Raw genomic sequence first — 27,458 nt, 5'->3', positions numbered from 1 at the left:
CAGGAAGTCAAGCTGAAATTACTAAATTATCCTGAAGTTTCTCTTTAAAATGTGTTTTCTACCCTATTTTTGTTTTAGACTGACATAAATATACTAACATTAGCTGGAGCTAAGAATTCCAACTTTATGAATAAAAGTGACAAAGGAGTGTGGATTAGTGATAGAAGTAAATTTTTGTAGATTCAAATATATAGTACAGTAGAGTAGCCTGAAAACATATAATCAAAAGGAATTTCTTTTATTTGCTATGTTTATAGCACTCTGCAGTTTGGACTATGTGAGTGTGAATTGCAGCTCACCCTAGCATGCTGTACTGTAACTCCCCTCTGTGGATGCTGCAGGTGCAAATGAAAAGGCACCTAGTTCTCATTAACTTAAGTCCTGTTTAAAGAGAACTTTATTAACCCAAACTTTTAGTTTGTGCTTGTAGTGTCCACATGAGGGAGTTACAGTGCAGCATGCTAGTGTACGCTGCAGTTCATATCCCTGTAGTCCAAAATGTGGGGTCATCTACACAAGCCGAGAGACTCTGTGAACAAGGTCTTGTGTCCTAAGCAGAATATTAGACCTGCATAATTCCTCTGGCATCCCAGAATTATGCATCACTGCTTCACCCAAGGATTCTTCCCCTCACTGTTTCTCTCCAGTACAGTCCAATCAGTCTAACAAAACTTGTGATGTTTATTTTGATGTTAGATTGGATTTAAGTTGCCACCCTCCTTTGGATTTTCAGTGTGATTTAGATATGTGGGTTGAAAACTCATAACTGCATTGTCAAAATGTCAGGGGGAAGCTGGAAGATCTGGCAGCTAGGTGCGGATATTTAGGACTAAGCGGTGACTGCAGGAATTGGCCCCAACATAATAAATAGTTTCTGAATTTTAGTAATAGAAACAATAGGTTTTACGATTTTAGGCCTCTATCCAGACGAGTACTTATGCATGTACTTAACTTTCAATGCATGAGTAGTTTCATTGACTTCAGTGGGATTACCCCTGTGCATAAAATAAAACATGTGCACAAGTGTTTGCAGGATTGAGGATTTAGTCCATAATACTTGAAAATTTAACCAAGTTTTCTTCTTATCACAAGTTAATTGAAATATTAGAGGCATTCAAGAGCCCCAGTTTTTTAAATCTAGCCTATATTGTTACTAATGTGGTGAAATTGTAGATTTTTTACTTTTTAATCTTAATGTTGTGTTTAATATTTTCATCTTTTCTCCATTACATTTTCTGATATTTGTGCATCACATTTGTCAAGATTTTTATAGAATAAATAGGAAACACTAAAATAAGAAACAAAAAACAAAACAAAAAACCCAAACCCCAAAACAACGAGCATCCCAACAACCCTGAAATCCAACTGCTTGATCGTGGAATAAATGCCCGTGAGTCATTATCTTAATTTATTCCTGTATCTTTTGCATTTATAGAATGGTAATGTTTTATGAGGATACTGTTTTATCATCTGTTCCATCTTACTAACTACCTAAATAGTTATCTAGTGGCTAGAGCATAGATTGGGAGCTAGGAAACTGGAGTCTAGTCCTAGCTCTGCCACCAGGCTCTGTGGTGTTGGGCAAATCAATCAATCTCTCTGCCTCATGTGCCCCAACTGTCAAAATTAAGGTAGTAGTGGTTACTATTGTACCTGCCTCGCATTGGGGGTTGTGAGTATTAATTAGTTAATGTCTAAATGCTTAAAATATATAGAGTGGGATTTTTAAAAGCACTCAGCATTGGTTTTACTTTGCTCACATTGAAGTCTGTGGTAGATTTGGGAGCAGAATCAGGCCAACATGGAAAGCTTTTGAAAATCCCACCAGTATAGTACCATATAAATGATCATCATTATTATTGTGTATTTATTTCCTAATCTGTTTATATAGCTATTCATATCATGGGGCAGATGTTCCCCATCTGTATTAAACACGAGTTAGAGGGAAAACTGCACTGGAAACCCTGAAAGATTTTCTTCATAGGCTTTTCTCAATATCATTTCTTTCTAATGAAGGAGCTTACAGCCTCCTGGAATGGAATGCAGAGGGCAGTTACCTGGATCCAGGAATGTTCTGTGCTGGTTACAGGTCTCACCTGTTTGATTTTTAAGCAAAAGTTAGTGCTTGCAACAGTAGCATTACTTCCCCCTCTGTGCCTGTTAGTTGCAACCCTCAGGAAGGGGTGGAACTACTTTACTGTTCTCAGAAAATGTAAACAATTTACAGTATATGATTGTCCGAGCTATGCATATGAAGAGAGGCACTCCTTTGCTTACAGGCTACTTTATGCTGCAGAGGTGTGTCGGTGCATAAACATGTCAGAGACTAGCTTCCTCTTGAACGTAAGGCAATGCCTACACTATGAGCTAGGGATGTGGCTCCCCAGCTCACGCATGTACTTGCACTAGCTCTCATCAAGCTAGCATGACTGTAAATAGCAGTGTAGCCATGGTAGCACTGGTTGTGGCAGCAGAGACATGTGCCAAGTACAAACCCGCCGCAAACCAGTGGGTATGTAGTTGGCACGGCTCAGACGTGTCTCTGCTGCTGCTATGAGTGCTACCATGGGTACACGGCTATTTATACTCGTGCTAGCTTGATGAGAGCTAGCGTGAGTATGTGTACGTGAGCGGGACAGTCGCATCTCTAGCTCATGGTATAGACATAGCCTGATTTTTGCTTTTTGAAAACAACAGTAGGACTCTGATGGATTTGGAAAAACAAGGTGGACCAATAAAAAATATTACCTCATCCACCTTGTCCAGTAAAATATATTACCTCACCCATCTTGTCTCTCTAATATTCTGGGACCAACATGGCTACATAACACTGCATACAACATTTGGCATAGACATCCATTCAGCTGCACTATTCAGTATTTCTGTTGATAGTTTGAAATGGATCTCATTTCCTGCCTCATCTCTCTCCTCTGATTTTGCAGAAAAGTGCATGGCTACTCAGTGAGTGATCCTGTCAGCTGTAACATAAATCTCCAGTATCTGTTCAGTATGGGCACTTGAGTGTCTTGTATTCTTTACTACTCTTTATTGTTTCAGTGGCAGATGTTCTGTGCTCATTGATAGTTGCTGTCATTTTTCTATGGTTGTGAGAAAACTGAGACCTATTATATATATTTGTTTGCCTGTAGTGATGTGCAAAATTCCACAAGCAGTGCATTTCTGTGTTTTGTTGAGTTACAAAATTTTGTAGCTCACAAATTTAAATAAAAAAAACCTTTTTCCCCATGTCCACATATATATGCATATGTCATGTGTAGAGTATTTTATTTTTAATTTAACTTGTGTACTCAGTAAACCATTTATCACCAAATGAGTCCCAGAAGTACAGCCACTTTCTGTTGATGGGTGTGCCTTACTTCTAAATGACTATCGACGAAAATGAATACGTGTTGCATATGTCACTTAACCTCTTGGTTAAGGGGAAAGGGGAGAGAGCCAGAACGTTCTCCATGGAGAGCAAGAAGCATTATAAAAGAAAGACATGCATGTTCCTCTGACAGGCTGTCCTGACACTTGTAACATCCTTGCATATAAATGAGCATCTGTTTGAAACCTCATTTTTCATTTTGCATATGGGCATGTACGTTGATAAACAAGGTTAGCCCGCTTTCTCTGTTTAAAAAGATTTTCAGAGGTTAAGGGTGGGTTAATGTTTCTCTCTCCATGCTGGAGTATAATTGGATACCTCATGTGACAGGCTCTGCTACATCTCATTGGTATAAAACCTACACTTTTCACATAGACTCTTTCTTGAATGTAATCATGTTGAGTCCAATTAACCCAGTAAATCAATTCTGCCTCACTTGATTCATATTATGCATCATTTGATAAAAATATGAGCTAATAGCAGACTTTAAATCCTACAGAATAATTTTGATTTAGGAGATGAGTTTGGTAGGATGAAGTAGTGTTATGAGTTATTTAAAGCTTTCCCTGCTGAAGGTATCTGGGAGAGTAATATGACATAGCTTATTAAAATAAATACATTTTTTTAGGATAGTTAGAATTGTACCAGTTGTCATGATAACTAACCATTCATAGTATTATATTTTCTGGCATGGTGTAACAGAATTAAACATGCATTGCTTAGCATTTTACACTGATTTATTTGACTTGATTTTGCCTGTCTCCTAATACGAATTATATATTTCTTAAAATGTTTTGTGCCAAGCACCATTTATGTTAGCAGCCTGTTGGGGATGGTTTAACTTATGCTTTATTTTTTGCCTTATGCTTGTGTCCCCCTGTACAATGGATAGGCACAGTCAGAGCTCCTGTGGTGAGGATGGAGAGCCATGGCTAGGGATGGTGCACTATGCACACTCCCCCATACACCTGGGAGTTCTGGATGGGACTGTGTTTCCTGAGCCACAATCTATCCTGGAGTTCCCCTTGGGAGGGAACTGCTCCACATTCCCTCCAATGTGGGACTGTGTATAAATCACACAATCTAGCCCTTAAATCCGTACTCCCTCCCTTATCTCATAAAAAATAAACTTTTCTGCCACCCGCCACCCCCAGTTCCTTTAGTGCAGGGGTTCTCAAACTGGGGGTCAGGACCCCTCACGGGGTTGCGAGGTTATTACGTGGGGGGTCGCGAGCTATCAGCCTCAACCCCAAACCCTGCTTTGCATCCAGCATTTATAATGGTGTTAAATATATAAAAACATTGTTTTAATTTATAAGGGGGGGTCGCACTCAGGGTTGCTGTGTGAAAGGGGTCACCAGTACAAAAGTTTGAGAACTACTGCTTTAGTGGCCCTGTGCTGATTGTCATGACTGATTATATAAAAACATTGAATTTACCACATATTGTCCATTTCCCATTGTTCTCACCACTGTACTGATAGTGTTACATGGGATTGCTAACCCTGAGTGGCTCATAGTACTTCATTGTCACATTGGCCCATTATTACCTGGGTCTAAACTTATTAGCATGGCAGCCAGTGACTGAACCCCATAGTAAGAGTGGGAGCAGATACTGAGAGGATAATGATGGAAACATTTAATTTTTGTGTGTGCTTGTTAAATATATTTGGGGCTTAAAATGGAGATCTGGAGGAGGGGGTGTACATAGTGAAGAGAGGGAAACTTTAGGTTTATTCCTAAAAATATTAATTAAAAATGATCTGGTTCTCTTGATGGGATAGACAGTTTGGTTTTGGCTTGGCAGATTATCTTCCCAGGAACCAGATTAAAGCTGTACAAAAGCATCCCTCTTATCCCTTTCTTAAAACGTTACCTATATCAGCCATTCAGGTATTAGAGAAAAATCAGAGAAGGAAGCTTTAATCTCTATGTATTTGATGTGTATCTGTTCCATTAAAATGAATGACTTTAAAGGAGGCTTTTTAATTATCTGTTTTACTGCAACACATAAAATGCTAGTAGCCTAGGCATATTAGGAGATTTGGGTGCTCTAAACATATGCTAGATACTTGTAATCTATGAACTATGAGCTAAGTATAAAACCTTATTTAGATGTCCCATTACATTGGTTTCATCCCAGTGTATCCTCATTGTCTCCACTGGAGTTACTGTGATTTTTCACCAGTATAAATGAGGTCAGAATCAAGGCCTTAGTGTTGATTTTCTTTATAATATTTTTTTCTATAAAACTTTAAGTCATGGGTTTTTAGAAAAATAAATGGGCCATGTTTGACCACAGTAGTTAATGTTTACTAACCAGTGTTTGTTCATTTACTAAATAGATTGTCTATTAGATTTTTTTCTACTTTGGAATTTGGAGCCATAACACTGCAGTAAAATTCCAAAGAGCGGAACGTAAACATTAATCACTGTACTTTAATTTTAAAAAGAGAGAAAAAACAAATTTCTTTTCTTTACCCTTAAAATCTGCAAATCTGGTTTTCTCCTAGCTAAACACTCACAAAATTAATTGGCACTCCAGACTGTTAGCACCAAACAAGCAAGGTTAATTTTCTAATTTGGTGTTAGGTTTGGAGAGTTTCCTTCATAGGTTCAAGTGTGCGGTATGAATAGCTGATTGTGCTGTGCTCTTAGCCACTTTCTGGTTTAATTTAGTTGGGAAAGGGTTACAGTAAAATTTTGCTCTGTTTATAAATCATAAACACCACCAGTGGAGCAGTGTTCAGGATCCCTCATTGTTCTGTAGCATTCTATTGTGATCAGAATGGCATCAGAATGCAGCTTTCAAAATGCTGGAGACTAGATTGCCTGATGAAAAGGTTATTTATCCTTTTTGTTAAGTGTTCCATTATAAGAGTTCCTTAGGGGTATTCTCCCTGGGACAATGTTTATATGACCCCCATCTACTGCTACCCAAAGATTCTGGTTTACTCAATAATGAAAATGCATAGTTTACAATACATTATTATTATTGCTTTAGGACCTGATTCACTAGTGCCTTGCATGGATGTTTACACCTGTGCAAAATAGTGGGTGTAAAATGCTACCATTCTGATTTAGGAGCAGCCTAGGTTAGCTGCGGTCTGGAAGATCAGGCCATTAATATTTATGTTGCTGTACCATACCTTGTCTTTTCAGGATCAGGGCCCTGATCTACTAGGCACTGTGCAAACACATATTCAGGCACAGTCCTTCACCTGAGAAGACTATATATTATCATGGGATACCACAGGGCACATCTCATTTGTTGTATGCAATATTGTCAACCCCAAACATTCAAAATCATTAGTCAGGCCCCAATAAATCATGACATTGTCTTAAAAATAAGAAATTTTTACATATATAATAGGTGTTGAATTTTTTATTTTAGCCTTCTGATTTTTGAGCCTGTAGGGTACACTCAGGTCAGATTTTCAAGCTTTTCTTTGCAGCACGGCCGGCTCCAGGCACCAGCGAACCAAGCAGGTGCCTGGGGCAGCAAATGGAAAGGGGCGGCAGGAGGTCGGGCTCTGGGGAGGCAATCCACCCTTGGCGGCGGTGGGAATTTGGCGGCCGCTCCGTCAGAGCGCGTTTCGCACTATCACTCCGCCTCCGTGTTCGGTGCCAAGGTTGGTTTTTTTTTACCGCTTGGGGCGGCAAAAACGCTGGAGCTGGCCCTGCTCTGCAGGTATGGGGAGAACTATTTTTTTAAAGGAATACTGAGGTTCTCATGGAAGAACATGTCTCCAGAAGCTGGGGGTTTAAGAAAAATACCAAATAACATGACGCTTATGATGAAATCATGAGATTTGACAACAGTGGGTATAGATGCCAGAGTCACTTTGTTTAATTTGAGTTCTCTCACCATAGGATGTACTCAGTAGTATGTAGAATGAGATTCTGAGATGATAGGTGATTTAGGAAATCACATTTTCATCATGATCTCTGAGTAGACACTGTACCCAGATCCATATTTCAGACACTTCCCCAATTCAGATAAGTACTGTGCAGAAAAGGCCTCATTATCTTTTCACCTACCCCTGTGAAAATGAAGAGAAACTCCAGTGGAATTATACTGGTGTAATACTGATGTGGGACTCAGAATCATTCCAAATATCTCCATCTTGCAATGGTAGAGCTATTTTTACCAGACTCTTTTTTTGTGCCATGGAAATTCTCTGCTTATAGTTGCAGTCCTCTTTTTTTTTATATGATGTCCCAGTTTCCTGGGAACTTCTTTTGTGATGACTGAAATTCATCAGTCAAAATGTTTTTTTTAATAACTACAAAATGTTTGTTCAAGACTGAGTGTTCAATGTGATGAACGACGTTTGGAGTAAAGAGAAAAGTTTAATGAGGATGAAAACTATTAAAGCTGTTCTTTTGCTCAAAGTGAATGTTAACAAAATTTACTCAGAGTTGTATTTATAAAAGTTAGTTACTGGATATCCTCCACTCTGAGGAGGATAATGTTGAGTAAGTAGGAGCACCAGAAGTCATTAAAAAGTGTTTTGTATGATTCGTTTGTGACCCTAAGAAATGTTGCTACAGAAAGGTCCTAGTTCTCGATTTTGAAAATGTGGTCATTTTATAATTGACACTTCTATCGAAACTGTAACATTTTTACCTTTTGTAAAATGACATTCAAAAAGATGTGAAATTCTTTTCTAACTTCACTTTTTTTGTTTTATTACAAATTTTGATAAAATGTTGATTTGGCTATTTTTACTTTGTGTGTGTGTGTGTGTGTGTGTGTATGTATATATATATATATATAGTTGAGAGAAAAAATAAACTCAGGAGACTACTGGTTTAGGACAATATTTAATATTTTAATTTAACAGGTAGTTCCAATTTAAAAATTAAACTTGTCAACCAGTTGTCTAGACTATGTTCTAATTACCTTGGGTATTTCTAAAACATACACATATAAAAATCCATCAAGTTTCAATATTTCTGGTTAATAACATACAGCACAGTGCATGAACTTCCAAGAAAGTGTTTTTTTTCTTTTGGTATCACTATGCTCTCTCCTCATTAGTGGGTTTAAATACAAACACTATATTCGGATAATGTCAAGGGACTGAGTTTGATAAAAAACAGACATGAGTTAATGATTCCACAAGACTCCTAAAGTTATTTAAATTTAGGGTTCTTAAAATTGAATAATCTATTTATATTCCACAGCAGAAGTTGACATAATAAGGATTATTGTAAAAGCAAATAAAACCATGTACACCAACCCTGTCAGAAAGTTCAGGTAATGCAAAAAAAAGTTCAGATTTTATTGGACAAAAGGTAGGAAAAACTGCAGCTATTCATATATGAAAGGATTCTGTATATCGAAGGTATTTCCAAGATACCTGTTACCTTAGTATCAAAGCACCAATAATGGCAGATAAATCATAGCCGTAGGATTAGTGTTAGAACAATTTTTCAAGAGTCCATTTTGTATCCAGAACCACATCACAATTTCTACCACCAGTGATCATATGAACTGCCACAGAAGCATCAAAGGGTGCAAAGGGCAAAGTATGCAGCCCCATCCACCTCAACAGCCACCCGACTTCATCCACCAGTCAATGGTTACTTTTGACAGGACATTCGAGAGTTGTGACATAACAATAATGCCATCCCCACCCGTTTCCAAAGTTTCCTTTGGTGGTGCCTAGAATACTTTGCCTGCAACTGGAGAGCTATAACAACAGACAAGTGGGTATCATCCATTTTGGTTACACCAAGTTTTTTCCTCCTCCAAAACCTCCTTCCTGGCCCCTCTTTAGGCACCACTCATAAGAAGCTCCTCCAATAGGAGCTGGACACTCCTCGAACGAGGCGCTATAGAGCAAGTGCCACCTCAGCATCAAGAAAACAGGTTCTACTCCAGTTAGTTGATAGTACCCAAGAAAAAGGGTGGATGGATGCCCATTGTTGACCTATCTCAGCTGAATATTTTATTCACAAATTAAAATTCTGCATAGTTATATTGGCATCAGTAATTCCCTCCTTGGAAAAAGACGTGCTTTGCAGCTCTTGTCGTGAAAGATGCTTATTTTCATGTAGACGTTCACCCATCCCACAGAAGGTTTCTCAGGTTTCTGATAGGACAGGAACACTACCAGTTCAGGGTGCGCTCCTGTTCGGTCTGGCAACAATATCAAGGATTTTCGCCAAGGTCCTCTCAGTGGTGGCAACACAGATTAGATGAGATGAAACAGCTACACCATCTTCCTGTATGTGGACACCTGGCTTCTAACAGTCAGATCCTATCTGGAAGTTCAGTCAGCAACCATGTCCTTTATCCTCCTGCTGGCATCCTTGGGAATCTGCATAAACAAGTAAAAGTCTACTTTGACTCCCATGCAGCTCATAGACTTTATAGGGCAAACCTGGACTTGATCTCAGCAAGGGCCTACCTCCCTGTAGACAAATTCCATACCCGGAGCAGTCTGATAAACCGAGTCACTTTCAAACCCTGAATGACAGTCTGTGTCTGTCTTTGTTTGCTGGGCCCCATGGCCTCCTGATTTAGGTAATGCCTGTAAGAACCTGCAGGACTAGAATCTGGGACCATGGGTGTTCTGGGCTAAACACTTCAGGAAGTACCACCCTGCCTGAGTGGCAGTCCCCTGTAGCCCACTGATTGGGCTATAGATACCAGGAAGACATCATGGGGAGCTGTCTGAACAATGATGCAGACAAACTACTTGCTTCCGCTCCTGAGCTTGCCTCACTGTGAATCCTTAACTCCAGCTTCTGACCGTGGTTCATTCCCAACTCTATTACTTGCCTGCAGTCTGTCCCCTGGTTCCTGACCATGAATAGCCCCAACTCTGCTACTTGCCTCCCACCTGCAACTTAGTGCCTGACCCTGACCCAACTATTCGTCTCCTGACCATAACTTGGTAACTGACCGATGCACACAGGCTGTCCACGGTCTGGCCCTTACAACATTGTTCACCAGGCTGCATCTCCATATTCAACAAGTCTGGCTCCCTTCAGTGTATACACCAGACAGACACAGCATGAACAGTATAGTGACAATCCCCATCAATGTCAGGACTTCACTTACCTGGTAGATGAATCCAACATGGTGATAATCATGATCACATCCCTCATGGACAATCAGATGGCACAAGGTGTGTGGATACCTTGGGAAGCCAGGATGCATATCAATCTCTTGGAACTAAGTGCAGTCAGACAGGCCTGCAACGGATTCCTCCCACTCATACGATCCTGATATGCCTAGATAATGTTAGATGACATGACAGCTGTCTTCTTACAAATAAACAAGGAGGGGGAAAATCCTTTCCATTGTGCGTAAAGGTGATGTGACAGGTTTCAATCAGCTCTCTGAGCCCCTAGGGGGCGATGGAGAGCTGTGGTCCCACTAGCGGGCCTTAGTCACACCTTTCAGGCGCTGGGGAATTAGCGGGAAAGGTGTGGTGGCTGGAATCTGCAGCGCGCCCCTCAGGCCAGGGGAGCGCCGGCACGGGCCTGCAGCGCGCCCCTCGGGCAGGGGGGCGCCGGCACGGGCCTGCAGCGCGCCCCTCGGGCAGGGGGGCGCCGGCACGGGCCTGCAGCGCGCCCCTCGGGCAGGAACTCCACTGCGTTCCAGCCCAGGGCCCTGACAGTGGCGGGAGGCGAAGGTCCTGCCGCTCGGTCAGCGGGGGGCCATCTGCGCCCGCTGACCAAACACACCCACCCCACGGTGCAGTTCTGCCCCAGGCTACTTCCTACCCGGTCTCTCAAGCGGGTCTCTCCGGTCCCTCCAGCTCGTCCGGGTATTCCGCTGCTGGCAGCTCCAGCTCCCCCTCTGTGTCGGACTCACGTTGGCCCGGGTTACAGCCGGGCCCCTCCAGGTCCTGCGGGTAGTCAGCAGCCGGCAGTCCTGGTCGCCACAGGCCTTCCTTCTGGTCAGGTTCCTCCTGGCCGAGGGCCTCCCCTGGGTCGGCAGCAGGATTGCGAGGGAGCAGCCTGTGTCTGTCTCCCTCCCTGGTGCTCTCCCCACTGGGCAAAGGGCCTTGCCCTTTGTACTTCCTGTCCCACCCCTCCCCTTCCGGGGATTGGCGTAAGCTTGGTCTGGCTCCGCCCACTCAGGTTGAGAGGGTGGCTCTTTACCCTCTGGTTCGGAGGGAAGCCACCCTGGCTCCCTACAGTGGTCAACCTATGGAACCAGTGTATCCAAAACCACATCACAATTTCTATGATGTACCTCCCAGGCGCTCAGAACTTGCTGGCGGACAGCATGAGTAGGCATTTCACCACTGATCACAAGTGGGAGTTACACAATTCAGTGCTGATAAATATCTTCCTTCGGTGGGGAATGCCCTCTTGCGACCTGAAATATAGTGTCTATTTCTGGGTGCCACACTTCAGGAAAGATGTGAATAAACTGGGGAGAGTCCACAGGAGAGCAACAAAAATGATAAAAGGTTTAGAAAACCTGACCTATGAGGAAAGGTTACAAAAATCTGAGCATGTTTAGCCTTGAGAAAAGAAGACTGAGGGAGGATCTGATAACAGTGTTCAAATATGTTAAGGTCTGTTATAAGGAGGATGGTGGTCAATTGTTCTCCATGTTCACTGAAGGTAGGACAAGTAGTACTGGGCTTAATGTGCAGCAAGGGAGATTTAGGTTAGATATTAGGAAAAACTTTCTAAGTATAAGGACAGTTGAGTAGCACTGGAATAGGTTACCAAGGAAGAGTGTGGAATTTCTATCACTGGAGGTTTTTAAGAATAAGTTAGACAATCAGTTCTCAGATGTACTTGGTCCTACCTCAGTGCAAGGAGCTGGATTAGCTGACCTCTTGAGGTCCTATCCGGCTGTACCTTTCTATGATTCTATGAACAAGAAGTTCAACATATTGTTCCAGAGAAGCACAGGTCAGGACTCAAGGGGCAATGCCCTCCCACTGTCCTGGACAGGCTGCTTCAGGTATTCCTTCCCTCCCATACCACTAATACCCCAGGTTCTATGGAAGATTTGTCACAACAAAGCACAAGTCATTCTCATCTCACCCTATTGGCCCAGACAGTTCAAATTGCAGACCGCCTACAAATGTCAATCTGTCAACCCATGAGCATTCAGTCCTTCCCAGACCTTCTAACTCAGGAGAATGGCAGGATTAGACTTCCTAGCCCAGACACTCTTCACCTCATGGCTTGGTATTTGGATGGGCATCAGACCTAGAAGATTCCTGTTGGGATGCTGTTCTAACTATTTTTAATTACAGCAGGAAAGATTCTACCAGAAAATGTTATCTAGCCAGGTGGAGCCATTTCTCTACTTGAGTGCACCAGAACCAGTTATCATCAGGGCTTGCAGGTATTCCTGCTGTTTTAGACTATCTCCTCACTCTCAAGACATTGGGTCTTTCTGTTATCTTATTGTGGGTCCATCTAGCACAGTCAGTGCATTCCATCTTCCAGTAGGTGGCTATTTAATTTTTACTCGCTCAGTAACAACTAGATTTCTGAAGGGTCTGACTAGGAAGTAGTGAAGCCAGCACCACAGTGGGACCTCAATCTCCTACTTTCAACACTTACTGGACCACCTTTTGAGCCATGTGCTTTATGTCCCACCTGTCTATGAAGGTCACCTTCCCGGTTGACATTAGGTCGGTCAGAAGGGTGGGCGAGCTGGGGGCCCTCCTGGCTAAACTCTATATGCTACATTTCATAAAGAGAACGTATCCCTTTGCCTCCACCTGAAATTCATCCCAAAGGTAATTTACAAATTCCCACATAAACCAATTGCTTCACTTAATGGTGTTCTTCCTGAAACCTCATGCCTCAAGCGAGAAAAGGATACTTCACTCTTCCAATGTCAGACGAGCATTGGCGTTCGACCTGCAAAGAATGAAACCATTTACAAAATCACCTAGATTATTTGTTGCGATAGTGGAGTGAGCACGGAGACAAGTGATATCTGCTCAGAGACTCCATAAGTGGATTTCTGGCTGTAGCCTCCTTTACTATCAGTTGATGCATTTCACTCCCCTGGACAGGATGAGGCCCATTTCACTAGAACACAGGCAACCTGAGTAGCATTTCTTCGAGACGTGCCTATGTTGGACATATGTAAGAGGGCAACCTGGAGTTCCATGCAACTTTTAAGATGCATTGCACTTTTGTCCAAGCCCCTTCTGCTGAAGCAGCCTTTGGAATTGCAGTTTTACAGACATCTATACAATCTGCATCCTCGCACCCCTCTCCTATTTGAGTACTGCTTGCCAGTCACCCAGGTGTGGAATACACATAGGGACCAGCACTCAAAGAAGAAATGAAGGCTACTTATCTGTAACTGGAAGTTCTTCAAGATGTGTGGTCCCTATCTGCTTTCCACTACCCTTCCTCCTTCCCTTCTGCTTCAAGTCATGACTGGATTAATGGTAGAAAAAGAATTGGAGAGGTAGTCGGTCCTCCCCTCCCCTACACCCTAGATGCTGACCACAAGGAGATCCAGGGTGGAGGCCTAAACTAAGACAGACGCTACTTGCAAGATTTTCCGGTCTCAGGTGCATGATACACATGCATGCCCACATGTAGAATATCGATAGGGACCACGCATCTTTGAAGTACTTCCAATTACAGGTAAATAATCTCCATTTACCACACAGTAGAATCTGAGCTACTGCAGTTATTTCCCTGGACTCAGAAAAAGCATTAATACAGTGTGCTAGCTTTGAATGGTGACCTTTTTATCTCACATACTTCTAATGTCATGGGCAGGCTAATACATCTACCCACAAAACTAATCAAGCCAAACACCACTAACTCCCTATAACTTAATGCTCCAACCTGCTCCCTTTCACCAATGCCTTTCACCATTCTTACTATGTGTCACCTTTTTTATTTTGACCTTAAACATTTTGATCTCTTGCTGCACCTTCCAAAGAGGAAATGTTCGTAGTATTATTTATTCTTTTAATAAGGTTGTGGTTTTCGTATTCAGACTAAGTCAGGAAGAATCTTTGGTTTTTCTAACTCCTTTATTCTCCCATTCCCTTCCCCCATTCTTTCACAATCCAAGTGATGTTGTAGCATCATCCCTATTAACCTGTACTAGAAAATAGAAACTAAGCTGCATGGATGAATGTGGACCTCTTCAAATAGATTATACTCTTCGTTCTCTCTTTAATTACTTATAAAATGGAGCATACTTAGAATCCCTAAATACTGTCTTACATTTTGTTTTTACAAATGGCTTCAAATGTAAATTGTACCTGTTCCATATTTCACTATTTAGGGCCTGAGTCTGCTTAATCCTTATGCTTGTGTGACCACAGTAAAGGGCAGGCAGAATCACAGTCTTTGCCCTCAGAGAAATGCAAGGACTGCTCTCTCCTTACTTCCGTCAGGGAGACAGAGGACCAGGGGAGGAAAAAGGGCCTTGGCTCCATCTCCCATAATCACCTGGCAGCAAAGTCACATGGAAAATAGTAAACTGTAACCCAGAAAGGGTTGGGTGCTTAGCCTTTGCGCATCCAGGAGCTCTGGGAGGCAGAATTCCTTTCACTGCTACCTCTGTGGTGGCTTTTCTCTGCATTGAACCTTACTGTGGGGTGTGCTTACAAGGCACAAATGAGCCCTCACTAAATTTTAAACATTACTTCTAGTTATTATAACCCTGAAAAGAGCTATTATTTCACACCAGGATGCTATAAAAGCTGTTCCTTCCAAACACAAAACCTAGTGTTTCCTTATGAGTAGTTTTATAGATGTCAATCAATCTCTAGCAGTGTGAAGAATTTTAAATTGAAATCTTGAAGTACAATTGTCTTCGAAGTACAATACAAGAGCCCTACCCGGAACTGATTTACAAAGTGGTGTGTGTACTCTGCCTCAGGAGTTGAGAACAATTTTGAAGATAAGCTTTGTAGGAGGTGACTAAAATTCAGTGGTGCAAGTAGAAATCATTTCTTGCCGGTACTGCACTCATGGAAGGAGCACAAGGGAGGGCACCTGACCTCCCCACGTGACCCTCCATGTGACCCTGCCCCCATTCTGGGGCCCCCACACTTTCCACATCCCCTCTGACACCCCCCTCTGTCTAAAATTTTACAACTGCATTTGTTAAAATGATGCTTTGGGCCCCTGGTGCCACCTGTGCTTCCAGGTGTCATTGAGGATCCCGCAGCACCCCAAATTGAAAACTTCTTAGATGAAAGAAGGATAGGAAGGACAATCATTCCTCTTTCCCTTAACACACTATCAGTGCTTCCCTTATGTCCAAACTAAGCTTCTGCCAGCTTGCCTTTATCTAAGTATTGCTCTCCGCCAGGCACTAGGAAAGCAAAGATGCTGCGCCATCTGGGTTTGATGGAAAAGAGGCATAGAACTGTGTGTGCCGTGTACATCTTGATAGAACTACAGCCCAAATTGTTTTGTTATTTTCCTCAGCATGACATACAGGAGGGGCAATCAAAATCAGCCTGGCAGAACATGCATGACAGATAAGCAATTGATCAGAATCACATTCTCTGATCTCTTGGGGCCAAACCCTGTTCCAATTGAGATCAAAAGGAGTTTTACTATTGAGTTCAATGGGAACAAGCTTTGACATTTGGAGAGGAAAGAATAAAACCACGCAAACAAGGGCTATGATGCTTATACCACAGGTATCAAAGGCTGCTGATTCATGTGAGAAAGTCAGCAGACATCTAATCTTTGTCCATTGCAAGGGAGAAATCAGCAATCAATGAGGCTAGGACAGTCTCTGTACCATATCCAATTCATAAGTCCATCTGCAAAGGATCAAGGAAATAGGAAGGCTCCAAATTACCTTAAAGTCCTCAGTCCCTTGGTTAGAATGCTCCCATTAGTATATGTTCATAGTCCAGAGGCCGGAGCAGGAAAGAGGCAAAAAATTATATGTTTCCAGACCAGGGCCTTTTAGCTTCTGCCAAGTGCCAAGTAAAGGGAAATCTGTTCTTACTGTGAACGATGGTGTTTGAAGTCACACGAGCGAGTTACATGTCCATCACCCCCACCCATATTCTAGTTAGAACATTCACCAAAAAGTCCATTATAAGTGTAGACAGGCGTTTTCCAGGGTCCATTATGAGCTAAGTGTTTCTTAATGGGCCATTCAACTTGACTTGTTCCTTCATGTGCTGGCTAAATACCTTGTGGGCGTTACCACAGGAGCAAACATGTAGTAAACATAGCTAAGATAACTTCAGATACCAAGATGAATATACATACATAGAAATAGCATAATCATAAATACCAGCTATTTCACCTACATGACTATTCCCAAAAGAGATTCTGAAAAATCACACCATGTACCTGAGACCCTATGTGCCAACACCATGCCCCACTAGAGTTTTGTTATCTATTATGGAACAACAGAGATGGAGCTAGAAACATGACTCCGTTTAGCCTAAAAGGGCAAGGTTAATTTTTAGCTGTTCAGGTGTGACTGCACCTTTAGTCAGTGAGGGCATACTGGCTGGCACACATTCAGGTTAATGGGCTTCAGTGTTCCTTTGCAGTTACCAGGTTTATAAACATTAAAAAGTTATGTGCTAAGGTGGTTTAAAGCATAACACAGGTTTTTAGGTTTGCAAATCTGTGAAACTCTGCCTCTTTGAGATTTTATTATTATTATTCTTTATTATTTTGCGGGTCATAATGTGGGAGGGAAACCTCTCTGCCCTCTGCTCATGAGGTTATGTATGTGGCTTATAGTGCTCTTCTGAACACTAGTTGGAAGGAATTTTTTTTTTCAGTTAGTGTGGACTGATTCTTTTCTCTTAGAAGGCATGTAATTTTTTCAGGTTCACACTGATTAACCACAAAAAACAATTGGAGCTGTTAAACTTTCTTCAGCTGTATTTTCCAGTACAATGCTGAAATGGGTGTTTGGATATACAAACATCAACATGCTTAACTACTCACTTTCCCCCAAAATATGTAGTATTTCAGTCTGTTTATATGGAATATGGGAGTTGGGTAAGGAGCCATTTCAGCATATGTATGACTTGTTAGAAGACAAATTTTAAGTAGAACTGTATCCTAAACTGCTTTATGGTATTGTACCAAAATATTGCATTTCAATTGGAGATTCAACTTCTTTTATAGGAACAGCTGAAACTCTTACCACAAAAGTGGTCCATAGACATGCAACTAGTCCCATAGTCTTCAATTGGATTGATCAAATGATTAAGGGTTTACAGGATTTGGTTCCAAGTTTGCAAATTGTTCTAGATGAAACTGACAGTGCCTGAGCTGTCAGATCAGAAGGAGCGTCATTTGAATAAAGGTGGGCAGATGTGTGATAAATCTTAGTTCCGTTGCTAAGATGAGAAACATATTTTCAGCAAAGTTCTTGGCAGATTCCTGAGGCAGCTTGTTTAAGGACATCAGTGTCCGGCATTATAATCTTCACTTATAGTTCTCTCACCCACAAAGCTGGAAAATGAGGCATTTGTTTTCTTTGTTTTGCTGCTCCAGTTCCAGTTAGCAAAAGGCATGTTAGGCTAGTTTGGCTGCAAAGAAGAATTCTATGTACACTGTAGACAACACCTGATTCCCATCAGGCTGCAGAACTGGGCTGATACCAGAATCCAAACCTCCTCTGGTCAGTGCAAGCAGAGGCATTCATCTAATGATTTGGACTTGATGTGATGCAGTATGAATGCCATGGATAATTCAGACCAATGGGAGTAACAGAATCAAAAACACTGTTTAAACACCTTCCATCCCCCCCACCCCACCCCTCCCCTCTTGAAGACTCCTGACCAATTTAACAGCACAATACGTATGTTAACAAACTTAAACAAAGCCTTTGTTTAAGTTTGTTAGCATATGCGTTGTGCTGTTATAAAAGCCATACAAAGCCATATAAAGAATGAATGCCCTCCCTACCTGTGTTTTTCTCCTTTAAGGAGCAGAGTGCAGCCCCCGTCTTCCCCTCTCCCCCCCTAGGGCGGGGGCTAGCCCAAAGTCTCTCTGGTACCCCGTATCCGCTAAAAATCTCTTGCCGGTACTGCATACTGGAGAGTGCCACCCTCCTTGCACTACTGCTAAAACTGTCATTGAGGTGGAAAGAGAGAGCATGAGTTGAAGGGAATGTTATTTTATAAAGCCCATGTACAGAGAACAGACAGAAGTCTCACCCAGATTATTTTTAGTACAATGCTAATACCATGCCTCAGGTTAAAAACGATACATTTTACAGGGTGTACCAGAGGTCCAGCAATTTCTTAACTAGCTGCAAATATCTTGCATTGTAATAGTACAATATCTAAATGCTATCCATTTTTTAAAAAATCTTGGAATAATTTTACTGAGCTCCGGCATCTGTATACTTAACTCTGTTAGATATTTACTCAGTATTAAAAATATTGTTTTCCTTGGTAGTTCCCAGAAGAAATAAGGCACCAGAAACGTGAATATTATATTGCACAGTGTGGAAGCCAAAAAGGCAGTGTGACCAAAATAAACAAATCTTGATGGTGGTAACAAACCTTCAGGATATATTTGGTTAAATAGTTTTTCCTTTAATGATTTTGAAATTTGGAAATTTATATACAGTGTAACATTTTTATACTACTTTGAGCTTAACTGTTTTAGCCTAGTGTGTTATGCGTGAATAAATCTGAGTTTACAGTCTCTCTGCTTCTCAAAGCATAAATCCATGAACCTATTTCCTTGGATCCTGGAAGGGGGGGCATGGAAGGAGGGAGTGCTGCATTTTCCTCCCATTTTGTGGAAGCCTCTTCATAGATTCCAGCCCTACAGATTTGGGGTGGATGGAACCAAAACAGGGAAGGCACCTGACAGATTATTGCGAGTAAACTGTTGCCAAGTGTCCTCTATACATATGCTCCTAGTCTCTGGCTGATCCCCTGTGATCCACAAGTATGAGGAGGGGGAGGGTTTGGAACCTACAGCCTGTGGTTCCTCAAACAGAAAAATAGCAAACAAACTCTGTGAGTGCAGCTCAGAGTGCCCAGTCACCTAAATGGCTTACTCCCCCTCAGATCAACATTGGGTCCTAAATTCCTGGGGGCGGGGATTGTGTCAGTTTACATGTTGAGTGCATTGTCAGCACCAATAAATAACTAATACACTAAAAATCTAGCTAATCCACACTCCACTAAAACTAAACTACAACTGACAAAATAAATGAACAAAAGACAAAGTTTCATGAGCATTATTTTGATTGTTTATTGTGTTTGCCTATTTACTTGTCATTTCACAAGTTCATTAATTTATAGCTGTTCTCCGGTCAGAAGTGTAAATTAGCAAAGTTCTATTGTAATAATGAATGTTATACAGGTAAATCATCCAAGCATCAAACAATGTTAAGTTATCAATTTGAGAAATTTTCCTTTAAAAAGATCCATCCATTGTGCTGTATTATTATTTCAGTGGCCTCTTTTCACACAGTTATTACATCAGGGATTACCAACTCTTTTGTAGTATGGACTACATCTTAGCGGGGGAGTGAGGTGGGAGGAAGTTTTGTTTCATGGTCTCTGTGTGTATATTATGTCTTCTGCAGTTTCCACGATATGCTATGCATCCGATGAAGTGAGCTGTAGCTCACGAAAGCTCATGCTCAAATAAACTGGTTAGTCTCTAAGGTGCCACAAGTACTCCTTTTCTTTTTACGAATACAGACTAACACGGCTGTTACTCTGAAACCTATCTTAATAAAGACACCTCCCAGACACCTCCCCTCCTATTCATAGTTGGGCAGACCATCTCCTGTTTGCAGCTGCATAATATCCCTATGGGAACTGCAGCAATTGCTTATGTGGAAAGGTAATATTAAGGAAGTATTTAATATATTTTTAGCTTTCTTTTAATGCAGTGCAGCTAGATATAAAGTTAGGGAACTAGTATCTTTTGACCAGTTTCTCCTCAGGGATTGCTAACACATGCTTCATGGACCAGAGTCTGGGAACCAATAAGCTAGCAACTTCTACCTTCTCTGTATGTATATTTATATCTCCTTACTATATGTTCCATTCTGTGCATCCGATGAAGTGGGTTGTAGCCCACAAAAGCTTATGCTCTAATAAATTTGTTAGTCTCTAAGGTGCCACAAGTACTCCTATTCTTCTAGCAATTGTATGTTTTTGTATTTCACAATACCACAGTAAATGCAATAGGATTGTGTAAAGTTCTGCAAAGTAGCCAAAATATGTAGGAGAGGCATTAAAAGTTGGTTTGGGGTTTTGTTTTTTTCCCAGGATCCAAAAGCATAAATCACGTTACTGCAAATATGGAAAATGGGGAAAAAGAAGGAACCACTAAAATTATTGCACCTTCCCCAGTAAAAAGGTAAGTGTAGTGAGACCAAAAAAGGTTTAATCTTGGCTTACTGATGAAGAGCTCCCATAAAGTGTTGGATAGAAAAAGAAGTATATTAAATACTAGTAGATTTTTAAGACCAGGAAGGATCTTCATGGTGTCCTAGTCTGACCTTCTGCCTAACACATGCCATAGAATTTCACCCTGTAATTCCTGTATCAACGTCTTATCTTCTGGCTGCACTAGAGTGTATTGTTTAGAAAGACATCCAGTCTTGATTTAAACAAAAAACCCACCAGATTATGGCATGAAAGTCACTGCCTGGGTTGGGGTTGGGGTGAAGGTCCACTGCCCCAGTGGGAGCTTCAGAAGGCAGGATCAATGTATCCAAGTATGCAGAGGAAGAATGGAGTCTGAGAAATCCTCTGAAAGGGCGCAGCATGTGTTCCTACTCTCCGCCTCTGTTCAGGGCCAGCTCTTCTTTCTGGTGTGAGGCAGGGGAAAAGGTGGGCATGGCCCCATCCCACCCAAGCTGCCCACCTTGGGAAATCTGGCACTGCTGTCAGTCCTTGAAGCCACCACCCACTCTGCTGTGCTGCAGACACTGGTGAGGCCAGGCATAATATTGACCAAAGTTTAAGAATCTTTTGGGCCAGATCATGAGCTGATGTAAATCAGCAACACTCCATTGAATATAATGGTCCATTCTCTTTAATTTTCAAAACTGAAATATACTTCTCCAGTTAATAGATATACTTAAGAGGGAAAGAAAACCTGAACATGACAAAATTGAAAGTCTAAAAAATTCTGCCGCAGATTTCCATTGATGTATGTTTTTAAACGGTGTTAATCATTTTAAATGAAAAGAACTGGTTAAAACAACTTCAGAGTATATCTGCTATTCCTTGCAGGCTGCATATCTTATGTATTGTAGGCACTTGTCTGTATAGAGACTTGTTCCACTGTTAGAGAAGATATTAAGAGAGAAGTTTCTCTAGTATGAGAGTTAAATAACAAAATTCCTAAAGTGCCTTGATTTTTCTTTGTATCTGTGTCAGCATTTGAGAAATATTTTCCACCTCTACTAAACATGGGGACCAGACAGCATACTTCCTCTGTGAGGCATTTGCAATTTGGTACTCCATCCCACTTCATTCTAGTAGTACACTCTAAAAATGCTTACAAGGCATCTTTTATCAACTCTTCTGAGCTGAGTCTTCATAGCTTAGCATCTCATTCACTGCTGAAATAGATAGCTGGTCATCTGTGCATAAATGATATAAATTCAAGATAAACCAGAAAAAAACAGTAATCTCTCATGAAATTCCAATGCTAACCTTTTCAGAGATACTGAATGAGCTCAATCCCTTTTGCAACTGCATTCCTGAAGATAATGCCAGTATCTGAAGAGCTGCCATGCTCTAGCACTCTAGCTGTAAAATGTATGTCTGCTCTGAATGAGAAATGGTTTAGAATTCTAATACTGTTAATTCAGCACCTGGGATTATTCCTCTTTCTCTTTTTTAAAACTGTGTTGGACATACATTTAAAATTGTGTCACCATTCTAATGATCACCTCATTGTGTAATTGTAATGCTATGGGGGGAAAAATGGGCAGGGGAGGGTCCCTCAATACAGGACAGAACCTATTTATCGGGTTCATTTGCACCAACTGCAGTGAGTTGGGGTTGGGAATAGATTCTCTGCATACATCTGAATTGACAGCCAAATGGGTGCAATATTAAGAAAAATATGATTCACCTTCTGAAGTGACCTCATTTAATTTCTGTCTTTTTCTGCTGCCTTGTTGGTAGCTTTTCAATTTTTACACTATATGAGAATTAAATGATTAACTCAATGACCTGGAGTAACAGAAGGCTGAGGTTAAAAGTAGATTAACAAATTAAGTATCCAAGTTTTCTTAATAAAGCTGAGTCTATCAGGGAGGTGAGAAACTTTACCCTTACAGTGAAGAATGCTGGCTTGTGTCTCTCTAAACCTCTCTAGAAGCCTCTGTTGATGGTTTGTACTTTGGAAGTGTCTGTAGCATTTATATTTGCAATATGATGCTGTGACAGTTATGAGGAGCTTAGTGACAGCTAGCGTGATTATCCAGTGGTACGCTGGACTGGGAGTCTGAGTTAGTATTCCCAGCTGCAAAAACTGTAGGTGCTGGGGGGAAGGCATGATCAGTCAATGTAGAGAGAGAGAGAGAGAGAGAGAGCATTCTCCAACCAGAAACCAGTTCTTGGAGTGACACTGATAGCCTGTCCAGGGAGTCTTGGCCATTTTTCCTTGGCTGGAGTAGAAAATGTACAAACCAGCAATGGAAAAAGAAACTGAAAGAAAGAAGAGATATTACAGATGATCTTGCAAAGATTCAGGTGTTTTAGAACAGTGGTTCTCAACCAGAGGTACACAGAGGTCTTCCGGGGGTACATCAACTCATCTAGATATTTGCCTAGTTTTACAACAGGCTATGCAAAATGCACTAGCAAAGTCAGTACAAACTACAGTTTCATACAGACAATGACTTGTTTATACTGCTCTGTAAACTATACACTGAAATGTAAGTACAATATTTATATTCCAATTGATTTATTTTATAATTATATAGTAAAAATGAGAAAATAAGCAATTTTTCAGTAGTAGTGTGCTGTGACACTTTTGTATTTTTATGTCTAATTTTGTAAGCAAGTAGTTTTTAAGTGAGGTGAAACTTGGGGTATGCAAGACAAATCAGACTCCTGAAAGGGGTACAGTAGTCTGGAAAGTTTGAGAGCCACTGTTTTAGAACATATTGACGGCTTCTCCTCCATAGGTAGTGTAAGAGTTCAGTCAGATGCTCACTACTAACTACTTGTGAGTCCACTGTCCTATCCCTGGCTGCCTTGGAACATTTTTTTCCAGAGTTAGTCAGAAATGATATTGCAGAGCTAATTTGCTGGTGCTCTTTCCAACTTCCATAGCTGATGTTTCTGTGAGGAGTTCTTCAGGATGGAGGGCCAATGATTTTATGCCTGAGAACTGGGTTTTCTCAGGTCTTGTCTACACTACGGGGGGAGATCAATCTAAGTTCCGCAACTTCAGTAGGTGAATAACTGAGCTGGCTGAGGTTGACGTACTTAGATCTACTTACCCCGCGTCCACATTACGCTATGTCAATGGGAGACGCTCTCCCGTCGACTCCCCTTGCACTTTTCATTCAGGTGGAGTACAGGAGTTGACGGGAGAGCGATCTGTGGTTGATTTAGTGGGTCTTCACTAGACCTGCTAAATTGACCACCGATGCATCGATCACCGTTCATTGATCCCCTGGTAAGTGTAGACACACCCTCAGACAAACCCCAAGCCCTCAGTCTCTAGAATGAGCATTAATGAGGTCATAGGCAAAATAAAGTGTTTTTAAATCATCATTGTCGTGGTTTTTATTTTTATATGTATTTTTCCTTAGCTTTAAAAAGGCAAAAAGTGAAAATAGTCCAGAAACCCAAAGAAGTAAAATAAGTGCACCATGGGAGGAAAATGGCCCCCAGAGGTAAGGTAAACATCATGTAATAGCAAAGATTTTGCTTCGTTGATGGTGCAAGAGTGGTTGATGTAATATATTTATGAGTAGCAAGGTCCGAGTGACAATATATCATGCATTCCAGGAGCCAGACCTGTATGTGTAGCATGTTACCTGGCATTTCTGCATAAGTCCCTGGGTTCCATTTGTACATTCTGGATGCCATGATGGCTTGTTCTGATCAGTGCCCTTTCAGGGAAAGAACGAAACAATTGATAAGTATTCTGTTGCTAGAAGCGTAAAGTGCATGTATTTATTTTTCAGTAATGTAAATCAGAGTACAAAAGTAATATCCTGGTAGCAAATTACACTTTTGCAGAAGAAATAAACATTATGCTTAATCTAGTTGAAACATTTAGTATATTATTACATTCATGGTAAATTGACATTAAAAATGATTTTGTGACCTTTGAGAGAGGAAATGTTATGCAACTGTGATGTTGCTGCTTTCGTGTTAAAATGACCCCTTTGGGAAGATGCAAATTTGATATTTTAGCAGCCAAATGATGATCTTGAAATTATATAGCTCCTTCCATCCCAAAGCACTTGGCTGCATAGGCTGGTTTTCATGGTGTCTAATAAAGAATTTCCACCATTGAAATGCAGTCACCTCTGGAATGAAGTACCAACTCTTGAACTGAGCACAGTAATGCTCTAAAATAACCATTTATGGCAGGGAGTTAAGAAGAATAATGTAACTGAAACACCAGAGGGTATTTAGGAAGGCAGAATGTAACACCCAAACTGGATTTTGGGCTGAATACATGGTGTTATTATCATTTTTTTTGTGAAAAATACCAAGTGATCTTCAATGCACCAATTTAGAACCTTAGTTTAACATATCTCATCCAAAAAGATTGTGGAGCTACTTAGTGTAAGAGCAATAAACCACTCTGTCATAATGAAATATATACTCACTGGGGTTTTGGAAGCACTTGTTTTGCCTTCTACCTGACATTGTGGCCAGAGTATACACATGCTCTCATATATATGACCGTTTCCTTAAATATTTTCACACAAAGAGTATTTGTGGGGAATTATCATATTGTAAATTAATTAACTTGTGCTGTGATCCAGTCAGAACATCAGACTTGTCTGTCCTTCCTAGGCCCCTGTGCGAAAGTAGTCTTAGCCCTCAAAGTCAGTAAACTCAAGCACTTCCAGCTTGGCATGCTCCACATTGCTGTGCCTCCATTCCAACAAGTAGCAAGGCATGGGTCCAGCTCAGGACCCGTTCATGACCTGTTCCAGCTGTTGGCATTAATGCAACTCTTATTTCTGGAATAGCTGGCCAGTGCAGGGCATGAAATGTGGTGGAGAGCATTTTGGCAGTGGCTTGTCACCCTGAGAAGGCAACAGTGTGTCTTGCTGAGATCAGCAGACTGTATGCGGATATGGCGCAATAGGCACAGCTGATTCAGGATTTAGTTGCTGTGAATCCCCCTGTCATGACTGATGTATCAAAGACCACAAGCACTGAATGGTGGGACTACATCATCATGCAGACCTGGGATGACCAGCATTGGGTCTTCCCTACACATGAGGAAGGCTACCTATGTGGAGCTGTGTGAGGAGCTTGTGCTGACCCTTCAGTGCCAGGACACGCAGATGAAGAGGCCGTATGAGTTCAGAAGCAAGTTGATGGTATTCCTGGTGAGATGCCAGACTTGCTGTTGGAGTCTCTTGCCTTGCAGTGTGCACTCTTCAAGTTTTTGATACTTTTCCTGTGCTGTATTCCCATTTGATGAATCCCCACCTCTGCCAGTCTCTTGGCGATGTTCTCACAGATATGTTGATTTTGGTGTGAGCCTCTGACCAGCCAGCAACACAATGGGATGAGGATTTCCTGGATGGCCTCTCTGTTCTAGTGCTCTCTGAGTGCTGTGCAGAAATGGAGCAAGTCTCATGGAATGTGGCGCATAAATGTCAGTCTGGTGTATATAAACTGTAAGGTGACATCTGGCGGGCGTAGAGGAAGGGAATAAATAGAAGGGCAGGAAAATACAACCCTGGAGGAATTGTGGAAAGGCACTGGAGGACTTTCAGCACTTGAGTTATGTAACCTGGGTACGGGCTGCAGCCACACTGGAAAGTGAGCATGTTCCAGCCCAAGTTAAAGTAGAGCTCAGCTCTGACCTATACCTCTAGCCAGGTAAGCAAGCTGTGTTCAAAGCATGTGTTCAAAGCATCTCTAGACTCAGGTAATAGGTTTTTCTGTGTGGATGGTAGTGTGGAGAGCTAAAACCTGAGTGAGAGCTTTGGTTAATTGCAATTAAGAAAATATCTTGAGAGGTTCATGTTGTTTGGTTCCATAGCATATTTTTTTTAATATTTATAGATGCAATTGCTGACATTTTTATTTCAGTGCACAAAGTCTCTGGAACCCTTTTTAGTTTTGAAACAAGGACTATTCTTTAGGGCATCTATGTTACGGTCTCATAACTCCCATTTGCATTAATTGGATGGTTTATGTTAATTAAAGTTATGTGTACATTGGGGGAGGGGGCTAAGGTCCCTACATATGTAAATTATAGTATGGATTAGTCTCCTGTTTTCACTAGCATTATAAATAAAATGTGTATCTGAAAGTTTAGCTCTCAGCTACAACAGTTCTTTATTACAAAATCTTCCTATGCCAGAAATAATGGATGGGTCTGTTCTTCTTTGTGGCTGCCCAAAACTACTGAATCAGTGGCAGTGCTTTGTAATGTCCAATTACCACACCCTGAAGGGTTCTGTATAATTGTCCCTTGTTTTCAAGATTCAGTGTAATATATTTATTTCTGAAAAACAATAACATCCTCAATCTCAACTTGACCAAATCTTGTTATCTACACTCCATTCAGTAGAGAAATGTACTAATTCTTAACATGGCCATTACAGCTATTTTTAAAAATTTAAGTATGTGCCTGCACAGTATTTCTGTACAATGATGCTGGGATATCTAAATCTTCTGATATTTTTGAGGTCAATTGTTTACTCCTGCTGTTTAACTCTAGTGGACTGTATAATTCTTCCATTGACCGCAATAAATCACCAAAGTTTCCTTACTCTCGACGACGGAACCCATCAGGTGGCAGTGAAAATGAATCTGGGCAACAAGTTAGAAGAAGGTAAGAATGTGGAGAGTTATATTAGTTTCTTCTTACAACAGAAGTCTTCTTTTGCAGTTCTCCTTGCTTTGGGCTCAGTAAAGGCTGCTTAATCCAGAGCTGTGTCAGAGAAG

The 27,458-nt window shown here is 41.2% G+C and overlaps 1 protein-coding gene across 5 annotated transcripts in view; it reads left to right on the top strand.

Moving 5' to 3' along the window:
• EPB41L4A (erythrocyte membrane protein band 4.1 like 4A) overlaps positions 1–27,458 on the top strand; it is a 212,415-nt gene that overhangs the window by 137,945 nt on the left and 47,012 nt on the right. For all 5 annotated transcript variants that reach the window (XM_043547061.1, XM_037901537.2, XM_043547063.1 and 2 more), the window contains 3 exons: positions 20,604–20,694; positions 24,119–24,202; positions 27,232–27,345. In XM_043547061.1, coding sequence (XP_043402996.1) covers positions 20,604–20,694; positions 24,119–24,202; positions 27,232–27,345 — 289 coding nt within the window. The remainder of the gene's footprint in view (positions 1–20,603; positions 20,695–24,118; positions 24,203–27,231; positions 27,346–27,458) is intronic.

This window comes from Chelonia mydas, chromosome 5, assembly GCF_015237465.2.
Source record: "Chelonia mydas isolate rCheMyd1 chromosome 5, rCheMyd1.pri.v2, whole genome shotgun sequence".
Classification (NCBI taxonomy): Eukaryota; Metazoa; Chordata; order Testudines; family Cheloniidae; genus Chelonia; species Chelonia mydas.
This window is presented reverse-complemented; position numbering and strand designations above follow the sequence as displayed.